Here is a 23,632-nt window from a genome sequence, read left to right as displayed (position 1 = left end):
ATATACTACTAAACCCTTTTTGAGGGGGAACTCCTAGTTAAAGCTGGAAACTGCCAGAATTGGACTTGAAATCGTGATGAAGTCAATGGCAAAACCTAAAACTCACTTAAAAATATCAGGATTTTGTATCTTCATTTGGGAAACAAAATATATTCGTTGCCTTGGAAGTCTTTTGGCTCTTGGCTTTATTTACTAATCTTTTATCATTCTGGAATATTATGAAATAATATTATGTTACGAGCTATGGAAATCTTGAAGAAATACTTAATGACAATGCTTGTAGTAACAGCTAAGTTTTATCTTACTAACTTCTTTTCAGTACACAAACTATTTAACAATAAATTCAACAGAAAAGGTTTTTTATTTTAAATTACCAAAACCTGGACCTAGTTAATCAATATATTTGTAAAAATGAAATCCAAATTGAAATCCCTACTGACTAAAAATTAATTGTTTTAATATAGAAGTTCATAAAATATTCAATTCTCAATTACATTGTAACTTCTACTGTTTAGAACTAAAAACCAAACATTAACCTCATATCCTTCCAAAATCCCCAGTGCCAGTGTCTTAAGACTTTACATCACCTGCAGCTTGAATTTTCTAAAAACCACAAATATATGGGATTGAAGAAAAATGTATGGCCATAAAAATAAGACAATACTATGACATGTCACTGACAAACACCAACAAAGCTACTACAAGTAAAATAACTATAAATCTAAGTAGAGATTACTACACATCTTATGATCAACAAAACCACCAAGATAGAAACAAAATTCATGTTAATGGGAGAACACCTACTCACCACTTTTCAGCTCCTGAGTTTCTGGTGGCAAAGAATCAAATGTTCTAGCTCCAACACACATCAGCTTTTCTACTCTCTCTGCAGTGATGTCAAGAGGACTGGGAAGTTTATTACACACCATGGCTAAAACACATTGCTAAGGATATATATTTCCTTGCTGAATGCAAATAAAAGGAAGACAAATGCTTTTAATGTTTGTCTTTGTAAATCAACCTCATCCACTAACTGCCAGTGACAACAGATATAGCTAAAATCCAGCTCTGGGTTACAGTCCATTCAGTTCCCTCTCAAGTCAGCAACAATTTCTGATATTTATCAAAGGACAGAATGCATAGTTAAGTAGGGGAGGCTCACCCTTAAGATTAGCACAATTGGAGAAATATTATAGCAGTTATGCACAAATTCTAATATGTATTACATTATAAACTATGAGCAAACTATGTACACAGCAGACAAACAGCAAAGGTTGATCTTGGATTAAGAATGCATATGCCTAAATCATAACATCAACAGAAACTCATGGAAAGAAGACCTAAATTAATATTATAAAAAGGAGATTGGCTTATCCTTCAGGAAAAACACTAAAATTTGTATATAAAACTACATAATGAATGTGTACTGTTAAACTGCCTCCAGTTTCATACTTATTCTCCTGAAAAAGGATGCGTGCAAAAGCAGGAAGTTGGAGAAATATAAAACTAATTGTAGATATGTAACAGTATCCCAAGTGAGAAAATAAGTCCAGAGTGCTCCTTGAAGTCTGAGAACTACCAATAGAACAAAAAGCAGTATCTTCCTAAGGATACAGAGGACTGCATCAGATATTGGTAGCCACTGGCTACAAATGGCATTAAGATGAACTTTAGGGTCTGCATGCCGTGACTCCCGGGCACCAATTTTCAATCCCAAAGAGGTGACTATCTTTTCAATTTTTTCTTTGTCTCTGTAAGGAAAACAGTAAATAGATAATAAAAACACAGCAATATATAACAAGCATCTACATTTATTGTTTGAGTACTTGAGTACTATCATCATAGCATGTGGAAAGAGATTCTATGAAAACTCATGATCATCTCACCTTTTCATAACAGCTTCATACAGACTCCATATGTTGTCCAGCACCAACTGCACAAACAAAGGTTTCTTTCCTTTTGACTGGTAGAACATAAACATACAGGTAGTTACCACCAATTCCTCAGTTTTACAATAGGCTTAAGCCTGCCCTTGTAAATTATTTTCATCAAGAACAAGTAAAGCCTTTATTCAAAACCAAGACAGCTATTTGTTTCTACACAAGATCACTACTTCAAAAGCCTGTCTTATATGACACGTTTCATAAACATGAAATTTACAAGTGAAGGACAAGAGTTTCAATTTCAGAAAAAGAGCCTGATAAATACGGAACCTGGTTATTGCCCGTTTTATAACTATTAAACCTCATCTATGAAAACACACACAAAAAAATATCACTAAATGAAAACAGGGGAACTCCCTTCTCCCTTAACTTTTAGTGGTGGAAACGCTTGATGCAAGACAAGTGTAATTTTTTAGGCCGGGTTTCGGTGCAACACTCAGTGCAATTTCACTAAAGCAAAGATTTTATATATCCTAAATAGAAAGCTAAACATGTATATCCTAAATCCATAGCTGTTGGAAGGACCCTGCAAGTAAGACAGAGATCCTCTCACTACTCTCATTTCTACACTTTTAGTCTTCCATTCATCTTGCGTGTTTCGCTCTATGCTGAGTCCTTGAAGTTAGAACATCCCTTATATCGTGAACAGAGAGCAACTGAGCACTGTTAAATGAGATTCTCTCCATGTAGTTTTTGAATGGCCCATTTGGGAAGATTCTCTTCTCCAAGGGCTGACACAAGGCTATCCCAGTGACTTCATACTTCCACTGATGTTGAGTGAATAAGTACTGAGGCCAGTTTTCAGAATACACTATGAGAAATAGAATTAAAAAAAGAAACCACCAACAAAAACTCAAAACAAATTAGAACTCAGGTAATATTTTTGACAACCTCCCTACCTGATCACCTTTCATTATCTTCTTTGCTTTGGCATTTAGATAGTAATCTCCCCATAAAGTCTTCAGAAGTACTGCAGGCTTGATTCCAATCTTTTGGCTGTACAGCTTGGCAAAATGCTCTATGCTGAAAGGAAACAAAACCCATCTTGATAAAACTGAAATGCTGTTTACATGTGCTTATCAGCCTGAGCAATGGACACACACAAATGAAAATCACGCCCAAATCTCAAGTCCTTGTTTTACTCCCATTTTTCCAGTCGTCTTCGCTTTAGCTCACATTGTTTAACATTTACACCTGCAAAAAAAATTTAGTCATAACAACTCAAAAATGTCGGCAGTGTTTGTATGCTTTCGTTTTGTTTCAAGTCACCTTCAAGGTTGAACTTGTTAATTTGAAATAAATATTTGCATACTAACCTCACAGTAAAACCTCAAAAGCATAATACAAAAGTTCTAAACATTTATGGGATGACTCTCAAATTTATTCTATAAAAGACAAGCCACAGCACATTCTGGTCTGTGACCAGAAGTTAAAAATCAAGTGTTCTTTTGAGTCACACTTGAGCCATCAGATGGTGGTAATTATTTTTTAAATTAACTACATAGGGTAATTTTTTGTTGTTTGAATCATTGCTTCCATAAAGAGTAAACCCAGAAAATAATATAAAAACTGTAATGTCAAAATCACGTTATAAAGCCACTTGTGTTGTTCAGTGGTCCCCATGAGTTAATAAAAGCAGGCTGCCTAGGACCCAAGGAGGGAGTCCTGAACATTGTATGGTTTCCTTGCTGAAAATGTTCAGAGAGCACTAATAGAAAAAATTATCAAGTTAGCTCCTTGTGCACATAGAAACAAAAATATACATTTTATACATTTACTATAAGAACGATTCTATTTACAGAACAATAATATCTGATAATCTGTTCTTTGAAATCCAGAATTCTCAAATTTCTACACACCTAAAAGAAGACCTGCCCATGTCAGCAAGACATGGGCTATGAGTTCTGAACTAAGACCAAAAATATGACGGTTTTCCAAAAAATACCCCAAACTATGAACATGGCAAGAACCTTCAAGATTCTTGTGCCAGCAACTCCTGCATATGCATTTATGGCATTCTTTCAACACGTGAGGATTATGAGAAAAGCGTATGTACTAATTGCACTGGATGAGGCTGGCACTGCCTAATAACTTAATTTTTCTGCCATGACAAGTCGTAATACCTTTAGAAACAGAACCCACAACCATTTAACAGCAGTCAAGGCTTGACCTGATTAAGAAAATGCTCCACTGATTGCTATTTCACCACATGGCACTGCCAGCAGTCCAGAAGTACCTCTTGAAACTAATTAAGGAAAATCTTCCTTTTTCCTTTCTGTTACATGATTCATCAGAACCAGGGCTTGCCAGTTCATCAGAAGAAACAAAGTAGTATCAGAAAGGCAACAATCTTCTTTCAGCTTCAACAAATACATTAAAACATTTTCAAGACATGAGGAGAAAAAAAGAGAATTAGGACAGGTACAAATAAGAAAACTAGCAGAGAGGAGTCCTGTTATCTGTCCAAATTGTAGGCACCTTTTGTGGGATAGAGAACAGACTAACACAAATTAGTCTATTGTGTAATGTATAAACAGTCTGATCTAGACCCAGCCACACTAACACCCCTTGTCTAAGTTAGATGCCTAAATGTTTTTGGCCGAGATACGATCTTGTACATGGATAGTTCAATTAGCATACCATTTAAAAAGTTTCAGTATATAAAGCAGAAGGGGATTAAAATGTGGGGAATCTTAGAAAACTTCATTTTTAATCTTAGATTTCATAAAAAGCATTGTAAGTTTTTTTAAGTTCATCTTGTATCATTATAGTATTGGCAAGTAATAAACAGAAAACCTACCAGTCCTCTCCAATATAGCAATACACCAATAACAAAAATAAGGACAGGTCGTATCTGGCCCATTTCTTCCCAACATTTGAAGCTAAATTACAAGCAATATTTAGATTTCAGCCTTATAGAAACTGTGTAAGTAAGGTTCAAACCACTTGACAAACATTTCAAGTGGCAGGTACCTAGCAAATACGAAGAAACAACTAAAGCTTACCAGTTACCAGTCCACTTAAGGTTACCCTAGCATATACCATTAATCATCTATCACACATTTCCCACTGCAGGTATCAGTTACCAACATATACCAAGCACTAAAAGCTTTTGGGAAAAAAATAATAAAAAAAGACAAAATTAACACAAGGTGTTATCTCTGAAAACAACAAATTAGATTCTCATTCTTGTTTTCAGTTTCCTTACACACTTATGCTCTGATTTTTCTTTTTACAAATTATCATCATTCATGGCAGATAATTAAACTAAAATTGCCATTTTATTTTCCCTTTCCTCTGCAGTGATAAATAAGGTTTCCTGTGTAGTCTAAGAGCTTGACTTTGACTTAAAAATCCTGGACCTGATTTTTCTTAAAGGTCTTGCAATATTAAAGACATGCAATGTATTACTGTGTACATCTTTTTAATTATATTTTCATGATGAAGACAACGACTCCACCTTGTGGCTAGCAATCAGAACACGTGTAATCTTTAGCCTGCTCCCTTTCGAAACTAACTACTAAGAAAAGGACTGAAAAATAGAATTGATCACGAACTCAAATACAGTAATACAGAAAACTTTCTGAAATTGTTCTATCCCCAAATGTGTATGCTTACTTAAACATCCTTGCAATTTTCTTTAGCAACTGCTGAAACAGAAGTATAAAGATATTAAGCAACAAGAGATACACCTGGATGAACAAAGTTAGATTAAGACTGATGAGCATAAACACTTAAGGACAAATGGATGACTTCAAGGACAAGTCAAAGGCTCGTACAGAAAACACAGACCACAGTAATGCTGTGACCCAGAATTGCACTGGACTGAACTGGACTGCTGAAATTACTGCCCTGGTCCCAGCTGCCTGATTTATGCTCATTATGAACGTCACTATCCCTGTAGATGGAACGTCCAATCTACTTGTGAAACAGCTCCTGTACTCACGCAGTTTTTGACCTAGTCTGTTCCAGCCTATCAATGTCAGCAATTAATAAAATACTATGTTTACCAGGTGAGGCTGGACACTACAGTGGGCTCAGCAGCTGCTGTGTAAGTAAAACAGGGGTCCCTGTCATACAGCTGCCAAAGCTGTCCAGTGTTAACGATAAATTAGGACTGATTATATTTTTCTGTTATGTGCAGCTGTATATAAAAAAAAAAAATCTTTAGAAAGATGAAGCAACTGAAAATCCTTTAAGATTTACTGCAGTAATCAATAAATAAAAAAGAAAAAAAAAAAAGAAAAAATATGTCTGTAACTAAATTCCAGACTTACCCAAAACCCCAGCCATCAATTGCACTAGCAAACACCACATTTCCATGGTCGGGTGAAAAATAAAGATGTGAATCATCAGTATCTTCCAATCCAGTGCTCCAGTCATAAATTTGATCTCCTGGTGCAGCATCTGAAATACTTTCACTTTCTGTTTCTTTTTCAGCTCTTTCTTCTAAGACTTTAGAGGTAAAGAGTGCTCCAGTGACTGCATTGATCTACAGAAGGATATGTAAAAGCTAAGATTCGTTCACTCTTTCACAACCCTTGCAATTAAAATGCAATTCCCCCCAACTATAAAAAGAGAAGGGGGTTGTTGTTTTTTTTTTTTTTTAAAAAAGGTAGCATGCCTGCAATTCATTTTGCGATTTAAAACACAAACCTTGTCTATCTAATCCTGCCCGTTTCAAGACAACATTTTGATGAGCCTAACATTTCAATTTAAACACCATGTACTTTCCAAGTCAAAGTCAGCCACATCAGGATTGAATCAGTTATAGCGTATCATGTGAAATACACTTTGTCTCTCAGAACAAGGAATGGTGAAATAGTAACTTGCTGCTGCCAACAAACAACCAACAAAGGAGGGCAAAGGGAAACCACATAGAGCACTCAAAAAAAAAAAAAAAAAAAGAAAAAGTTTGAAGGCAGCTTAACTTACAAGATGAATTAACTTCATCCCTGCATAAATCCATCGACGTCAGGAGCAGTCTAAAGATATTATTTGTCTACCTCTAAAGAAGTTTAAGCAATTTAACAGGAAAAACAAAACACTCAGCATAATATTTCTAAAAATGAAGACTCTTCCTGATGACCTGTCAAGAGGCATTTAATACTCATTTCTCTATCACGGGCTTTCTGAATGAACTTCAAAACCAACTAGAAATAAAATGTGTCTCAATATTAAAAATTAGATTAGATATTATAGTGCTTGATCATGCAAACCAAGAAAGAACTGGTTCTGCTGCACAGCCCTAAGGCAGTGGAAAATACAGTCTCTCTCGATTCAAGAATGGAGAAAAGGGGGAAGAACAAAACCTCCACAAAATCTGCTGCGTGAACACAACACTAGGGCACGAATACCTGTTCTAAGATATTCTTAAGGTGCAAGTATGCTTCCTGAGGGGTCAGCTTCAGCTCCACAATCAAGCGATCAATTTTATTAATCACCAATACCGGACGTATATTTTCCAGCCACGCTTGCCGTAGAACTGCTTGAGTCTATTAAGAAGGAAACAATTAAAAAAAAAAATCCATTACAGAAAGCTTGATACCACAAAATAGACAGAATGTTAGAGAAAATGACAATATAATTCTAAAATTTATTTAAACATAAAAAAGGATAGGTTGACAGTCAAACCAGAAATTTGACTCCCATAGTACATAGCGTTAGCTATTATAAAATTCTGCAGAATGGCAGAATTTCATGGCAAAAACGCCCACAATAAACCCCCCTCTTTAGAAATGTAAACTATGAAAAAAACAATTTCAATGTTATTTTCTGTATTTTTTCACTTTCAATGTCGTAAAAGCACATGTAAATATTTTATTTCCCTTAAGACACTTATTTCTTCTCTATACAAATATTCCATTTCTTGAGAAATTGCATACTGACAGTTTCAGCCCTACATCACTACACCCACTCACCAGTGTTGCTCAGTTTTTCAGCACAACTCTGAAATTAACTACCCTCTTTCATACCTCAAGTACATTGTCATTAATTAAAAGTTTTGCAAAGCTTCTTAAACCAGCTCATCTTTTATTTCTACATAATACATTTCAGACTTTGGTTAGTCTGTCTTCTCTATCTTCTTTCTCTATTTAATATACTTTATTTCACCTGTGGACAGACTCCTTCAACAGCATCCACCACTATGATGCAACCATCACAGAGTCGAACAGCAGTAGATACTTCTGAAGAAAAATCCACGTGCCCTGGGGAGTCTATTAAATTAATCAGATACTCCTGATCACCTAGGATCAAACAATAAATTAATATTTCAGAACAGTTTTCAAAAATATTTCTTTCAGCCACCTGGTTATGCTGCTTAAGCTGTTATTAATTTCCAAGGACCAAATCTGCAGTAACCATTACGCTAGTTAATTTCGCTTTTAACACCAATCTTCTTCTTTCAATGCCTGACTACCTTTGGAAAATTAAAAACAAACAAAACTACGCCAGCCAATCAAACAAAAAGAAAAACCTTAACCCTGAACAAGCTTGTAGTAGCATTACAAATAGATCACTAGCCAAAACACAAATCAACTGCATTACAGTTTGCATTTTAAAGATAAATCATGACAGACTGTCATAATAATAAACCCTACATTCTTCATAAAATGCCTCATTTCAACTTTGTCATTTTTTTAAAAACGCTTTTGACTCCATATTTCCACACTATCTTCAAAATATCAGCATAGGAGAAATTCTCAGTGTTTTCTATACTATCCACCCCAAAAACTCTTAGTTGATTCCAGTCAACTTCTGATGAACAGAAAAACATACACAAAATGTTCTAACCATTAAAAGTAAGGTCACTTCAGAGTCAACAACAAACCAGCCACAGTTTACAATACTTAGCTGGAAGATGACTGATTTCAATTATTTTTTATAATTAGCTGTAGATGAAATGCAAAGACTAATAGTGGCTTATGTGTTAGTTATTCTTTTTATTGCACAAGCCTGTTTGTAATGCATTTCATGTTTTTTATCTGCCTAGCTGAGGATAAGACTGGTGAGGAACATGGAGTCATAACAAAGATGAGACTGTAACCACACTATAAAAATCCTCTGAACAATTTATAGCAGAGTATTACAGGCACCTTGACATAGAAGTAAAGATAAGACTGTACAAAATCATTGAAAGATTTGTTGGTTTTGAAGATTTTGCCTTTTGGTGACATTATTTCAAGACAAAATCAAAATATGAAGATTTAGATCTAAAATAAAAAGGGAAAAGCAACTGTTCTATTTTCCTCCACTCAGAGATATGATTGAAGATGGTTTTCCTAACTCTGAGACGGAACTTGATTATCTTGGTTACCACTTGAATACATACCTAAGTCTTTGCAGAACCATGGCCTAACATTGAGGAACACAAAAATAAAAGATGCATGCAAAAAGATCTCAACAGCAACAATGACGAGACAGGGAGAATTAACAAAAACACACATGCAGTTTATACTTGCAACTTACAACAACAACTTACCTTTGACAAAGTGCAATGAAATGGCACTAGATTTCATTGTTATTCCTCGGATCTGTTCATCTTCTCTACTGTCTAGGTATCTCAGCTGATTACAAAAAAAAAAAAAAAAGGTGATAAATATATTGAATTATCCCAACAAGTTACTTATCAACTGTCAAAAAGTACAACTGTGACAAAATGAGGCTTAGCAAGACTAGGAATGGAATTTCCTAAATTATCACTGATTTACAAGCCCAGAACACCCACAGCAGAATTTTGTTAAAAATGACAGTATAACTCCACCTTTCCTGCCAAGCGGCTGGAGATTATTCCATTGCTTGATATTAGACAATCAGCCAGAGTTGTTTTGCCTGAAAATAAAAATAAATTACTGAGTTTAGCTTAATACAAACAACAGAAAAAGATGTGACAATATTATGAATCCTGACAACATCTAGTGTTCTGAGCTGTCAACATTAATAAAGGCATTAAAATGCCACGAAAGTACAAACTAACTTTAAAAAAAAAATCTGTTTAATCAACTTCACTTGTTAGATGTACACCAATGTATTTCTGAAGAATGGATGTGACCCTACCTGTCATGACTAGAAAGGCAGCTGAAATAACAAACAGTACCATCAGAACCTCAATATATCACGCAATTAGACAAAACATTTATGTCCTAAAACAAGCATGTATTATTTTCACATACATAACAAACTTCTTGCATTAAGTAAACACTGAAATACAACAGTAAACATACATTCAATTCACGCCAACATTCAGCAAAGAGGAAAACATTCAGTTTCAACTACTCCACATTATTACAGCACGTTCACTTAAGTTCTAAAAGATAAACTGCATCAGAACAAAAGAAACGTGCATAAAGCAAATTTACTTCTCAGAATCACAGTTTAAAGCTAAACCCATGAAAGCCTACTGCTTTAAAACAGCAACCAAGATATCTCACTGCCATTCAAACTAACACACACGTGAGTTTTCCTCGCAAGGTTTCTGCCCGTCGCAAGCACCTGTCTTACCATGATCCACGTGGGCTAATATACAGATATTCCTGATGCCAGAAGTCTTCTTCTGGAGGGCAACCATCTTTTCCACACTCGTGAGGACCATGATTCCCTAGTTCTGCCAACGGAGGAAAGTATTTTATTCAGGAGGTGACTTAAGGAACAAGAAACACCTGATTTTTTGGTTTTTTTTAATGACGTAAGCTGTGGTTAGGGCTCCTCATCAGGGAAACCTGTGACACGTGGAGCCTGTCACGTTGCTCGGACACCAGAAACGTACAGAGCACGGGGCTTCTATGTAGAACAAGGACCGGGCAGTTTGGTGGGTTTCTGGTCAGTTTCCCGTTCTGTAGGCACGCGGAGCCGCCTCGCCTCTCGGCACCCCACGGAGCCCGGGAAAAGCTCAGCCTCCCGCTTTACACTCAGGCCGCCGGGGACGCCTCCCGCCCCGCTCCCCGCTTCCGCCTCCCCGCCGCGCTCCCCCCGGCCCTCCAACGCCCCAGCCGCGCACCGCCGCCACCCAGACGGGTGCCCCGGCAGGGGGGCCGTAGGCCTCCCCCAAGGTTTCCAAGCCGGGGCCCTCCGTGAGGGGCGCCCTCAGGGCTGAGGCGGGGACGGCAGGAGGCCGCGCCACCGCCGCCAAAATTCCCCTCACGTGGAGGCGAACACCCCACCGTAGCTCGCGCCGCGCCGCCCGCACCCGGAAGCCGGCGCCGATTCCTCCTCCCGGCCCGCCGCGTGACGCCGGACGGAAGCCGGCGGAGGCCGCTCAGCGCGAGGACGCCGCCGTTGCCAAGGCGACGGAACGCTTCCTTAGTCACGGCGGCGGCGGCGGGGAGCATGAAGGCGCCTCGGTGTCTGTGTGAGATTTGTACCTGCGGGTAAGCAGCCCCCGCGGGTCGCCACCTCCTCCGGGGAGTGAGGGGGGAATTGGAGTCCCCGGGCGGGGGTCCCCCCCGGAGAGTGACGGCGGTTTCCCCTCACCGCTCCTGGCCCCCTCAGGGCCACCCCCACGCAAACGTCCCTCACCCTGTCCCTCTCCCGGGTGGTGCGGGGAGACCCGGGGCCGGTCGCGGCGAATGTTTTTAGCAGCGGGGAGGCAGAGACTGGGTAACATTCCCATTTCAACAGTTTGTGGCTTCCCTTTTTATTCTAAAAGGGATCTTCTCCGTAAATTTGAAGTAATATTTTTATGTTTAGGTCAATCCGGGAAGGGGGGGGGAGGCGGAAGAAGACCATCTCAAATGCATTCAAATAGAAATAGAAATAGAAACAGCCTTTTAAAGCCACCAAGACTCAACCTCAGGATCAGTCTTTTCCGCAAAGCAAAGCCAAGGCTGCCGTGTGGAGAGAGGGAGGGAGAGACGCTGCTCCAAAGGAGCCCTCAGGAGAGTTCTGGGTGAAACCCCCTGACAGAAACTGTGAGAGCACAGCAAGGCTGGCATAAGAGACTACAGCAGGCAATTTGTTTGTTTAAAACTACTATTACAGGTTTATAAGCAATATTATCAATGCCACAGGTAAAAAAAATAAAATTCACAAGTCAGGTTTCCCAAAACCATAAGGGATTTAAACCTTGCAACATTCAGATAAACGTTTATCGGTTTGGAGTCAGTACTGTAAATATTTTCAATTTCTTCTCTGGTTAAAAAAAAAACCACAAAATAATCATCCTGGGGTTCAAAGATTCAGTCTTTAATACTAAAAATATGTCTAACAACTGCATTCAAGGAGATACATCATAAGATGACAAGTGTGATCCCTATCTATTGGAAGTACAGGGCCAACCCTATGGCTGCAAGCGCACCATGAGCTGCAGGTTTCATGTTGAGGTTTGAATAGCAGACACGCTCCTTATGTGTCTCTGTGGGAAGTCTGTCTATCTGTTCATTCTGTTCATCAGCCACTTTTTTTTTATATATCTGTAGACAGAGATGAGAGGCAGGCAGTGTGTACAGCTTCTCATGTTCTTTTTGGCCAAGACTGTGGGTGTAGGCTCGCCCCATAAATTTGTTTCAAAAGTCCTAGATTAATGAAGAGTTGGAACACATTGTTTTCGTGATGAGATATCAGACCTGGCTCAGGCTCAAGTATAAAGATGGTGAGATAACACAATCTCACAGCAGAAAATGAGGTTCAGTTCAACTGAAAATTCTCAATTCAAACCCCCAGTTTAATAATATGAATAACTGATTAAAACATGCACAAAACTTTGGGTTTAAAATAAACATCACTGAAGTTTTTACAATCAATAAAATCTTAAGCCATTATTGGTTTAGGCAGCACATTGTGTTTCCTTCAGCGTAGCTATAGTGTTTCTGTTTTTAGGGGAAGACTGGTCTCTTGGCAGTGTTACCTGGATATCACAATGCATACACATCTCAGAAGAGATTTCAAAGCAAAGAAAAAGATCTAAGATAATTTAGCTATTTGCAGGAAAGTTTGTGGAGATATAATTACTGTTTAATTCAAAATAATAAAATAGAAGGAAAATATTTTTCTTGTCCTAAAACACTTGGAAAAAAAATACAGGGAAGGAAAGTCAGTAAGACAGAACTTCATTCTTTTTAATTCTTTACAGGGAAGTGCGAAGAGCGTCCAAAAGTCCCGAATGACCTTTTTAAAGTTGTTATATACACAATCCACTCATAAAATGCTCACATCTGAGTGCTAGTGTTCATACTTAGGGGCTGCAGTCTTGATCTCTTAATCAAATAATTGTTGCAAGATTCTTAAGAATATTTTGAATCAATTCCTTCTTATTAGACTGAATCACTTTATGTGCCTATTAGGTGATCTTTTTCAAAATCAACAAATAATTGTAACGCCAAAATCCACTGGAAGTGTACCCAAGTGCTGAGCATGCTCAAAGAACAATTTGTAAATTAGGTCCAATGCTGGATACTTCTCCATTTTTAATAACTGGCATAATTTCTAGACTTTAGAGCGTAAGACTTAAAAGCTTTTACAGTGGCATACGATGCTACCAAGGCGGTATGATGATCATTGTCAAGCTGCTATGGTAGAGATGTAAGTTTAGTTAGAGGGTTTTTTTTTAATAAACCATAAAAAATGTTCTCAAATTACATAGTGCAGAGTAATGGCTGGATTCTGTATTGTTTGCTAAGATATTCCAGATCCATTTCTTATTTTAGAAGTGGCATATTTTTAATATGGAGAAACTATGAGCTAGTCTTCCTTGGGATTGATCTATAACAAGAAGGAAATATTTTCATTTTTTTATTTTCTATAAGTTCCAAATGTGTTAACTTAATGCAAGAGAAAATTACCCCCTGCCAGCAAGTACAGTCAGGCTTCAGATCACTGGCTCAATAGAAATGTCTAAGAGCAAACACAGGATGTTGAATCTGACCTCCAAAGTGAGAATAAAGCCTCTGAGGTAGATAAACTCTCTGCACTCAAGAATAGTATTTGTCTACCATAAAAGATAATCACAGCATACAAAAGCATAGAAGTTTAGTTTCGAGATATAAAAATAAACTACAGTTTTATCTTTTTCTCAATCTGTCAGCCATTCCCCATTTATTGCACTTTTGTTATCATTATCATAAAAATCTAGGTTCCTGAATAAATTAAAGAGGAAAGAGGAAGACTTCTCTAAAATATGGGATATTTAAGCCTTCATACTGACCAAATGTAAATACACGCCAATCCAAAAAAAATCTACTAAGTCTTCTAGACTTACTCTAGTGTCAACACTAGAAAAGCAGACTCCCAAAAATACGGTGTCCAAATGTAACTTCTATTGTTCAGATCATAGCATGGCAGTTAAAAAAACAAAAACTTTGAGAGGGTTTGGGGTATTTTTTTGTTTTTCAAAAAAAAGTTTTTTATGATGATAAGCATTAAGCTTTTCTCACTATTAGTCGAGTTCTCTGAGAGCAAAATACTTTGTGGGAAAATTTCAGGGGTCTTTCTATGCTATATGAAAAACCGCTGTATGTATGCCAGATCCTAAATAAGTGAAATTCAGCAACATTCTGTTAAAATAATCAGACCAATTTGGCACTAGAGAAACTGTATACTGTCAATTTTATTTAGCTGAGATTCTTTTTAGACCTTATACAAGCCACAAGATAGTCTCCCTCAAAGAAGGGAAAGAATAATAATTCATCAAAGCAGACATCAGTCAGTCATGGGGAAAGGCACATTCTCACCAAATTCATTTGAATTATCAGTAATTCTGGGGCTGAACTTATGATAACTGCAAGTAACAAGTTTAAAATAATCAGTGACTCAAGGAGTTCTGGCCAAATTGTAAGCAACAGATGTCATTTCTCAGAGTTGTAATGTCTTCTCCAATTGATGATTCTTAGCATCGTCTCTCTAAAGAGCTGTGATGCCCTATGTAATCAGTTTTATAAAGTTATTATCTAAATGAAAACTTTTGGTTTAGCAGTTGAACCACATCCAAAAATAGATTTATCCATTAAAGAAAAAACCCCTAATCTTTTCTCCAAGTAAAATTCACATTTATATTAAGGTAACTTTACACTGCCTTTTAGGCCCACTGAAAGTTCTTTCATGGCACAGAGTAGGATGTAGGCTCTTCTTGAACAGTCTTGTCTGAATCCAAGTAATTTTGTGCATGTTCATAATTATTTCATATGCTAAAAATGACTGGGATCAACTCATTTTTCATACAGCGATGAATTCTAATGCAATTACAAAAACTTCTTGCCTTGGAGACATAGATTAGATTACTTTCACCTCTCTGTAATTGTTTTTCTAGTATCTATTTCTGTTTGTATCATGGCCATTCAGCAACTGATAATATTGCTTAGAAAGTAGCGAGAGCTAAACCTTTGAAGACTGGTGGTGATACCAGAGTAGAGAAGGTGTTTTGTTTGGTGATTAGTTTTCTGGACCAGTTTATAGCAAACTGAATATTGTCAAAATGAAGGTTTTGTAGATGAATATTGTTTGTTTCAAACTTCTTTAAATTATATGCCTAAAATATGTGAAGAACATTATAATTTGATACCTATATTTCAACTAGCTTTCAAAAGATTTTTCAATGGTTTTAATTTCTGCTTAGCTGGTACTTTTAGATGCTACATGACACATCATGTGCTGTTTATATTTACTAAAGAAATACTACTAAGGTAACAACTGAATTTCATGAAAAATGTAGCGGCAGGCAAGCACTGTGGTGAGAAATAGGATACACTCACCTCACTTTCCAAGCACCTTTCCTGTTCTTTCCCTCCTCCTTGTTTTTCCTTTCCCTGCTATGTTCTGAATAGGTCTCTCAATTGTGATGTGACTATCCCTTGGCTTGATTGAAAAGGAGTAAGCACCTGTGGCTTTGAAAGGATCTGGCTTCCTAGACAGGGCTACTTCAGAGCTACTGAGCCGGCAAAGTCAGGCAGCTCAAACTAACACCAGCTTTAGTGTTGGGGGGGGGATTGAAAAATCAGAAATGGCCTGCAGAGCACAAGAAGTGCATGTGAGATTTCACACCACTAAAATTTTAGTCAAAAAGTGTTAATCAAATTGTAGCGAAAACAGGTGAGCAGATGCACAGAAATAAAAAGATAAGCAATGAGGGAAAACAATAAAAAAAGAGACAATAAGAGAGGAGAAATGAAGTGTAGTTATTTTCACAAGTAAGACTAGTAATATCACTAAAGATTAAAAAAAAAGATTAAAAAGTGCATCTTGGTGGCAGCATCATTTAGAGGATTGAGATCAACTCCATCTATCCTTTGTATTCTGTACTGAGGACGTAGTCACATGCTGATACTGTTCATTACTGTATTAGTGTACTGAGCTCTGGGACCTATGCCATCAGCACAATATTTTGTGGTTTTATCACTCAGAAAAGATTTTAAACACAAGCTACTGACATTGTTCAATCTTCTCCCAGTAGATAGGGCATGGGTTTTCCCCTTAAATGAAACTATTCAAAATGATCTCATCTGATGTGTTTTACCCAGGCGCCATCGCTGCCCTCATAAACCCACAAGGATTTATGGTAATGGACAACAGCCGTGCCTCACAACAGAGTATGTGGAAAAATATCCCAAGTACAGCAACATCTCTCCTCCCCGGAGCCTTAAGCCGAAACAAGAGAACCAAGTGCATCGTGGGAAAATGGAAGGAATGACAACATTTAAGTAAACATTTTGAAGCAATGTGTTTTACAATCACTCTATAAAGTTTCTCATACTTTCTCATTTAAAGGGGGACTGAAGATTGTCTTGCAATCACTTTCAAAATGCAATCATTGCATCCCTTACACTTTTTTTTATTTAAAAGTATAAATTTTGAGTTTAGAAATACAGTTACCACACAAAGGTCGTAAAGAATTGCAAAGCACGCATACGAACATATTTGCATTCTTTAAAGCATCCTTTAACCTGTAAAGATAATCTAAAATTTTTGTTCTTGTTTTCAGCCTATTTTGGAAATCTAGTTCTCATCGAGCCTGAAAAAGCTGGCAAACTGGGGAACTTTCTGTAATACATGTGTGGAATTTAAGATAGTGGGAAAATGAAACCTTAAAAAAAAAGCAACAGGGATTTTTTTTTTTTTTAATCAGACAGTTCTAAATTACTTGGAGTTTGAAGAAAGCCAACTGTAAAGGGGTTCAGCAGCTCTGCCCCGTCAATGCACAGACTTGATATTAAGCTTACAAAATTAAAGAGCATCTTTCAAAGAGTTTGAAAAAGACATCACTCATTCATTACTAATAATGTGACAGGAGCATAAACCTTTAGTTTTTCCATTATTGTTTTTCCTTTAAGCTATAAGGGCAACAGGTGAAACTTCTTTATTTGTTTATAAAAAAACAAAAGGGACATACATAGAAAGGCCAAATGCTCTTCTGCAAGATTGCTTGTGTACTGCATACGCTGTTTAAACACCTACATATGTAATATACACCCTTTTAACATAATATGCCCATATAAAAATGGTGAAATGCTGTTTCTGATTATATTTCATTCTCCTCATAAAATTAGTAAATGCTGCCACTTGTAGTATTTTGATTTTTGCTTTCTGGATCATTTCTTTGTAAAATTACAGCAACTTTCTCTGGTCTCCTTTCAGACAATTTAAAAAATATTTTTAAACTGGGAATGAGACTCGAAGCATTCAAAAAGTTCCTTCACCATCTACCTTTGAATAAAGGCTGTATCATGTATCAGAGACCCTAGAATTATGTACTACGGTTTTCCTTCCACCTTGCTATCCCTCTAACATATGGCATCAGATTGATATTTCAGTGTAAACATTATGTCATTGTTTTTCCATATAATGGAAAAATGACAAAAAAGAATCCATCAGAAAAAAAATTTTTAACCAATGTTTCTTTCTTCCCTAATTCAGATCTGATTATTTACCATATGATATTGTGAAGCGTCCTTTTCAAATACAAGACGAATATAAACCAAAGACGGGAAAGATAGAACTGGGAACCACATACCAGAAAGATTATAATGTTCATAAAATACAACCAGTGACATTAGTAAGACCTCTAGAGAGAAAACACACTACAGGAGGAAAACTGGATACCATACCAACCTATCAAGGTAATAATATGTGCCACTTTTAGAAAGAGAAATAAGCGAGATGAAGGCAGTATTCTGAATTATCTATATTAGAAACTGGATTTCTTAGTTTGGGCCAGAGAGTAAGACATACTAGAAAGCAGGTGGTAATGCCATAAGATGTTCAGCACTCCACTTGTTTAGAGGTGACATTTATTGTTTTGAAACAAAAAGCCTTCTCTAAGATTAAAGTGCCAATGTATCTTTGAGATAGTTTTAGCTCATGTAACGCATATTTTTCCACAGAGTGGGTAAAAAAGTTGATTTTAGATTTCTTAATTTTGTACTGTATAGCTTGCATATATTCCCAGTAATGATCTGGTTTGACACAAATTATTCTATTACAACGGTCAGCACAAAGGCACTAAATCTCCTTTTAAGTTTTCTTGGCAAGCAACCTTGATATTTCTAGAAGTAGAAAATTTTATACATAAAATGTGTTCTTGGATTTGTTACATGCAGTGCATTGTAGCCCCAGTGAAAAGTAAGTAGAAATAAATGATGAGATATAATGTACTAGAGTAATAAAAATCAATATATTCCTGATTATGAGGGCCAGTGGTATCAAAAAGCTGAAATAATGAGAATCAGATATGGCTATTGAAACGGACATTAAAATGCTTGGTGCAAAATAAGCAGAGGAGAGTGCAGAGACAGAAAGAGTTGGAAGGCTAAAATTTGGGAAAAAAGGCTCCTCAAAAAAACCCAGACTTCTATTTCTCTAGCTTCTTCAAGCTTAGGCCTATGTTAGATAGAAGTGTATTTATACAAATACATTCTATTTATATTTATCAATTGTAAATAATTTAAGTATTTCTGTTTAACCCACATGTAAGGACTAAGCTAGCAAATAATGAATAATTTAGCCTAGTCTCAGGATACAACTAAGAGAGTGTGCAACTACTTCACTTAAAATGTATGTCAGCAGTTCAACAGGGAGTGAGGATCAAGGAGTGGAAAAGACACTGAAGCTGAAGTAAGTACAGTGATTGAAAGACAACAAATTGATTTCACCTGTCCCTGAAGAAGTTTATACTGGACAGTAAGTTTTGTAACTATAGAAGAAGAGTCTGTTAGTAATAAACCCAAAAGCAAAGAAAAAACCATCCCAACAAGCTTTAAGATGATGTAATGTTGATATGGAAATTATAAGAGAGAATTCTGCTTCTCCCAATCAATAGTGAACATAACCCATTGGCTTATGAGGTTCCTTTCAGTCTTTTACATAAACTTCCAAGTAAAATGTAAGATATTGCCTATGGCTATTTTCGGTGTGGAACACACACTAACTATCTGCATGCAACATTTTCTTTTTCCTTGAGGGAACAGTCAAAATAGGGCACCATGTACAATTTTTTGTGTTTCTATCACACCAATGATAGAAGACAGTTTTGTCATCACAAACATGCAGATCATATTATCATTCTCACTTGCATCCGTTTTATTTGTTTTGCAAGATTTAACACCAGAAGAATTTGGCTTAATTTTAAAGGAATGGTCTTAAGTAATAACACTTGTATGGTGAAGTTTTGTTCTTGCCTTAAAGATGACTATAGGTCATGGGAAGTTCAAAGACGGGAAACTAGGAAGGTGGAGCATATATACCACCCACCTACAGCAAAGTTTGGAAACACTACTACATTTCAAGATGACTTTGTTCCCAGGGAACTGAATCCCAGACAAAGTTTTAAGCCTCCTTGTGCAGCCAAGCTTTCAGATGTGCCTTTTGATAGTACTACAAGCCATCGCACTTCTTATATTGCTCATCAACTGGAACCAAAATTTATAAGAGCAAAAGAAGAGTACAAGCCAAGCAACCAACCCTTTGAAGATCTCACAACCCACCGGAATGATTTTAAAGGGCTACCTGGGGAGCTTGCAAAAAGCTGCAAGCCTGAAAATGCAAAAGTTGAATCCAATGCTCATTTTAATGGAGTCACTGAATTCCAGGACCGTTTTCAGCCGTGGCTGGTCTCCTTGCGTGAGGTCCGCAAAACACAAGAGTATGTTCCACCCTCAGGCAACATGGATTTTAACTCCACAAGCCGTCTTGATTATGTTAAGCATGAGATTTCTCCTGCTATCCCCATAAGACCAGTTTCTAATGAGAGAAGAACCAATGCCCCTTTTCAAGGAAATACTACTATGAAAGAAGACTTTAAAGCTTGGGGCCACTGTCGGCAAGAGATTACTAAGAAACAACAAGAAATTCCAAAGCCCACAGGAAAATTTTATGATTTGACTACATTCAGATCTCATTACATACCGCACCAGGTCATTCCAGCTCAAAGTTTCAAACCTGCACATGCTACAGTTCTTAATTCGGCTCCTTTTCAAGATGAAACTATGTATCGCACAGAGTACACTCCAAAGCAAGCAGAGATCTGCCCAGCCAATTACCCATCTCCTCCAGGCTATATCTATGTAAACACAGATTCTCACGGCCACAAATTCTTCCGCCAGCTGACTCCAGAATTTTCTGAGTCAAATAGTAACCCTGTTCCAAAGGAAGTAGCTGTTGTGTCATGATACTTAAATGCAGTATTTCAAGTGTCCCGGTGAATCCTACTTCATTTTTTCTTTAAATAACACTGAAACCAAATTTAGTAATGCAAATTCTGATTTTAAAAGCTTTTAAAGTAATAGCTTGAAGAAAATCAAAGCAAAGCTGGAAGACAAGACAAGACAAATAAGGATGTCTTAATTTTTGTAGGAATAATGTATCTCACATGACATCCATTCTTTTTTTGATGGTGCGTTCTGATTTCCTTGATTTCTCAGATTTTGTTATGTTTCATCTCAAGCATATGTTTTGTAGATTTGTCTCAGATTTTCTGCAAATGATTGTATTTGTGAAAAAGCAAGTATCTTTTGATTATAACTTCTTTTTCATAGTAAGCAAAAAATGCTATAATAATCTAAATAATTAGCTCATCAGTCCAGTTTTTAATCTCATTAATACTTTCAGTGATCTGATAAGAAGATCTTTTCCTTTCGATTTTGCTGCCCAAATCATATGATAGCATCCCATAGCACTAGGCATTTCTAAAAATCTGGTTTTAGCTTTAGTCATCATTACTTCTTCCTCATTCAGTTCTGAGGAGAGTATAAAGGTCACACTGTAATTTCTGATAGCAATTAACAAGAAGTAACCTTGCTCTTTTTCTGTACTCATACTTGAAATCACTCAGGCATAAAAACCAGGTCATTAGACTCTGTTCCCTAACTTCCCTGAGAGTGCTTTTTCAGCCTTATTTCCATAGGAAACAAAGCTGATGGAAAGCTGTTTCCTCCAAAGGAAACAAAGCTTTGGACACACTGACACACCAAGTGTGTGTCCTCCCCACCTGAGTAATTTTTAAACCCAGTGTGCAAATTCAATCAAAATTGACAAAGAGATTTCACAAGTGATTGTTTTTCAAGTTTCTAAGGTAGATGGTGAGGTAGCAGAGAGAATCACACTCAAAAACTTAATATCTGTCCGCTGCAGGTTTTGATCCTGCTGTCTGATTTTTAAAGATAAACAGCCTGTAATTACTGTCAGAGTTCACTGCAGAGGCAGCATGAAGGTGAAAATGGCAAAAAAATATAAAAGCGTATATAGAGATAACAGAAAACGGCCTAATCTCAGTTAAAAAAAGAAGTATCAGCCAAGATGCAGAAATTTCTAGGCAGCTTGGCTTCAGTTCGTCTGCTCTTTAAAGAACTGCTTGCTACAAACACACAGAAAACAAAGTTTTTATAGAAATTGTACATGCAATGATTATGCTTTCTGTATGAGATATTTAATGTTTTCTTTATGTATCTTTACCCGATTTTGGGAAATCAGAGTAACTGATTTCAGTCCTATTATGTTGATGTTTTAAGCAAGTGGCAATAAATAGTTTTCAGATTAACAGTATTATCATGTTCTAGCACAGTACTCTGATTTTTTACGCTGCTGCATACCTTGTACGCATTGGTATAGGGCAGTCTTTTGGGTTCTGAAGAATTACGTGCTTGTACGTCATAAACCAAGTCACCAATAAAAGGACTAAGATCAACGACGGAAACCTGTTGAAAGCTGGAACTGGATCATATGCAAGGAAGAAAACTGAACTGCGGATATGAGCTGTGCATACAACATTGCATGAGAGAGCTGGAGACGTTATTACAGCATCAGTTACTTTTAGGTAATTTTTGTACTGTGTTTTTGGAAATATGACTTTGTAAATGAAACAACAATTCAATTAAACTTTTATTTCTGAAGATTATCCACATCCCCAGCTGATAAAGACATGTTTTAGATTGGGCATAAGCAAGGGCAATGTAAAGCTGTGATAGCCTAAAACAGGACAGGAAAAAGTCCCAATTCATTGTCATCCTTCTGTACCACAGAAGAAAACAAACTACAAACACCCTTTTCTTTATGAAACTTGAGTCACTCTGGCCACAGCTGAGGAAACAAAGTCAAAACTTTGCAGAACAACAACTACCCAAGTCCATATCCTATACACAATCTTGGTACCTCATGAGAAGTTTACAGAAACTCCCAATATCCTCCAGCTCTTCTTCTCTCTTCCTCTCTTCTAGGGAGGAAGAAAGCTCATTGGGAAATGCAATCTAAATGCCTTCATCTTCTGCTGAAAATGGCTGCTTCTGTGGGTCTGCGAGTGAGCCCAGATGCTTTTTGTAATTTTCACAGCTGTTTTCTTTAGTTCTTACATCACTTTTTCCCCCTGTTAAGTTATAGAAAGTAATTTGCTGCCACCTACCAGCACAGTACAAAAAATCATTGAGAGGAAGTGGAGGGCATATTCAGATACATTTAACAGTTCCTCTTTCTAGTGTGGAGGGGGCATATTCCCCTCTAAGTTTTATAGTGAAAGACAGAAGCCTTTATTACATTACAGCTGAAAGAGCCACACCCCACTGATTGTGCTTCCAGGAAAAGCATCAAATGATATTATAAACCTATAGACAGTATTCATTACTTGAGGTCAACTTTTTCATAAGCAACATACTATTGAAAAGCAGACAAAATGAAGAGCTGGAAATGAAAGGTGGAAAACTAGTATTTCTCAAAATAACACCTGTTTAAGAAGCATTTTATGATGTCATGCTAAACCAAGATGTATAAGCGGAAAAGTTACTCATGGATTCAACTGCTATTCTAAAAGTGCTTTCCATGCATGATGCTGTACAGCGTGCTCCACACAACTGCTGCACAAATGATATTATAAACCTATAGACAGTATTCATTACTTGAGGTCAACTTTTTCATAAGCAACATACTATTGAAAAGCAGACAAAATGAAGAGCTGGAAATGAAAGGTGGAAAACTAGTATTTCTCAAAATAACACCTGTTTAAGAAGCATTTTATGATGTCATGCTAAACCAAGATGTATAAGCGGAAAAGTTACTCATGGATTCAACTGCTATTCTAAAAGTGCTTTCCATGCATGATGCTGTACAGCGTCCTCCACACAACTGCTGCACGGAATCTTTTTTTTTTTTTTTTTTTTTTTAACAAAAAAAGAATGCATTGGTGACACAAGAAGAAAATTAAATAGATGCATGCACCTTTGCCAAGATTGCCATCTAGGGTAACTTTGAACATTTATTTTCAATTTTTTCCTGTTCATATT

The 23,632-nt window shown here is 36.9% G+C and overlaps 2 protein-coding genes across 4 annotated transcripts in view; one reads left to right on the top strand and one right to left on the bottom strand.

Annotated features, from left to right (window-relative positions):
* EFTUD1 (elongation factor Tu GTP binding domain containing 1) overlaps positions 1-11,164 on the bottom strand; it is a 79,399-nt gene extending 68,235 nt beyond the window's left edge. The window contains exons 1-11 of one of the 3 annotated variants that reach the window (XM_014944733.1): positions 11,105-11,164; positions 10,446-10,548; positions 9,709-9,776; positions 9,427-9,511; positions 8,058-8,191; positions 7,301-7,438; positions 6,221-6,435; positions 2,843-2,966; positions 1,887-1,963; positions 1,615-1,751; positions 809-931 (exon numbers count right to left, since the gene is read on the bottom strand). In XM_014944733.1, the coding sequence (XP_014800219.1) occupies positions 809-931; positions 1,615-1,751; positions 1,887-1,963; positions 2,843-2,966; positions 6,221-6,435; positions 7,301-7,438; positions 8,058-8,191; positions 9,427-9,511; positions 9,709-9,776; positions 10,446-10,536 (1,192 nt within the window). In that variant the 5' untranslated portion in view covers positions 10,537-10,548; positions 11,105-11,164. Of the gene's footprint in view, positions 1-808; positions 932-1,614; positions 1,752-1,886; positions 1,964-2,842; positions 2,967-6,220; positions 6,436-7,300; positions 7,439-8,057; positions 8,192-9,426; positions 9,512-9,708; positions 9,777-10,445; positions 10,549-10,941; positions 10,975-11,085 lie in introns of those variants that run through there. The other 2 variants (XM_014944734.1, XM_014944736.1) reach the window with 2 other exon arrangements.
* Positions 11,153-22,365, top strand: SAXO2 (stabilizer of axonemal microtubules 2). Its single transcript, XM_014944737.1, has 4 exons — positions 11,153-11,311; positions 16,391-16,570; positions 17,784-17,986; positions 19,551-22,365. Exons 1-4 carry the CDS (start codon positions 11,271-11,273, stop codon positions 20,531-20,533), a joined length of 1,407 nt encoding a protein of 468 aa, XP_014800223.1. The 5' UTR covers positions 11,153-11,270; the 3' UTR covers positions 20,534-22,365.
* The last annotated feature ends 1,267 nt before the right edge of the window (positions 22,366-23,632 follow it).

The sequence above is a fragment of the Calidris pugnax genome, unplaced genomic scaffold, assembly GCF_001431845.1.
Source record: "Calidris pugnax isolate Ruff unplaced genomic scaffold, ASM143184v1 scaffold70, whole genome shotgun sequence".
Taxonomy (NCBI): domain Eukaryota; kingdom Metazoa; phylum Chordata; class Aves; order Charadriiformes; family Scolopacidae; genus Calidris; species Calidris pugnax.
This window is presented reverse-complemented; position numbering and strand designations above follow the sequence as displayed.

Bases quoted from the DNA above. Each gene is read 5' to 3' on its own strand.
- SAXO2 (XM_014944737.1), top strand. From the start codon at position 11,271: ATGAAGGCGCCTCGGTGTCTGTGTGAGATTTGTACCTGCGG. The intron at 16,571-17,783 runs GTAAACATTTTG...TCCCTAATTCAG, and splicing joins GAAGGAATGACAACATTTAA to ATCTGATTATTTACCATATG. The intron at 17,987-19,550 runs GTAATAATATGT...CTTGCCTTAAAG, and splicing joins TACCATACCAACCTATCAAG to ATGACTATAGGTCATGGGAA.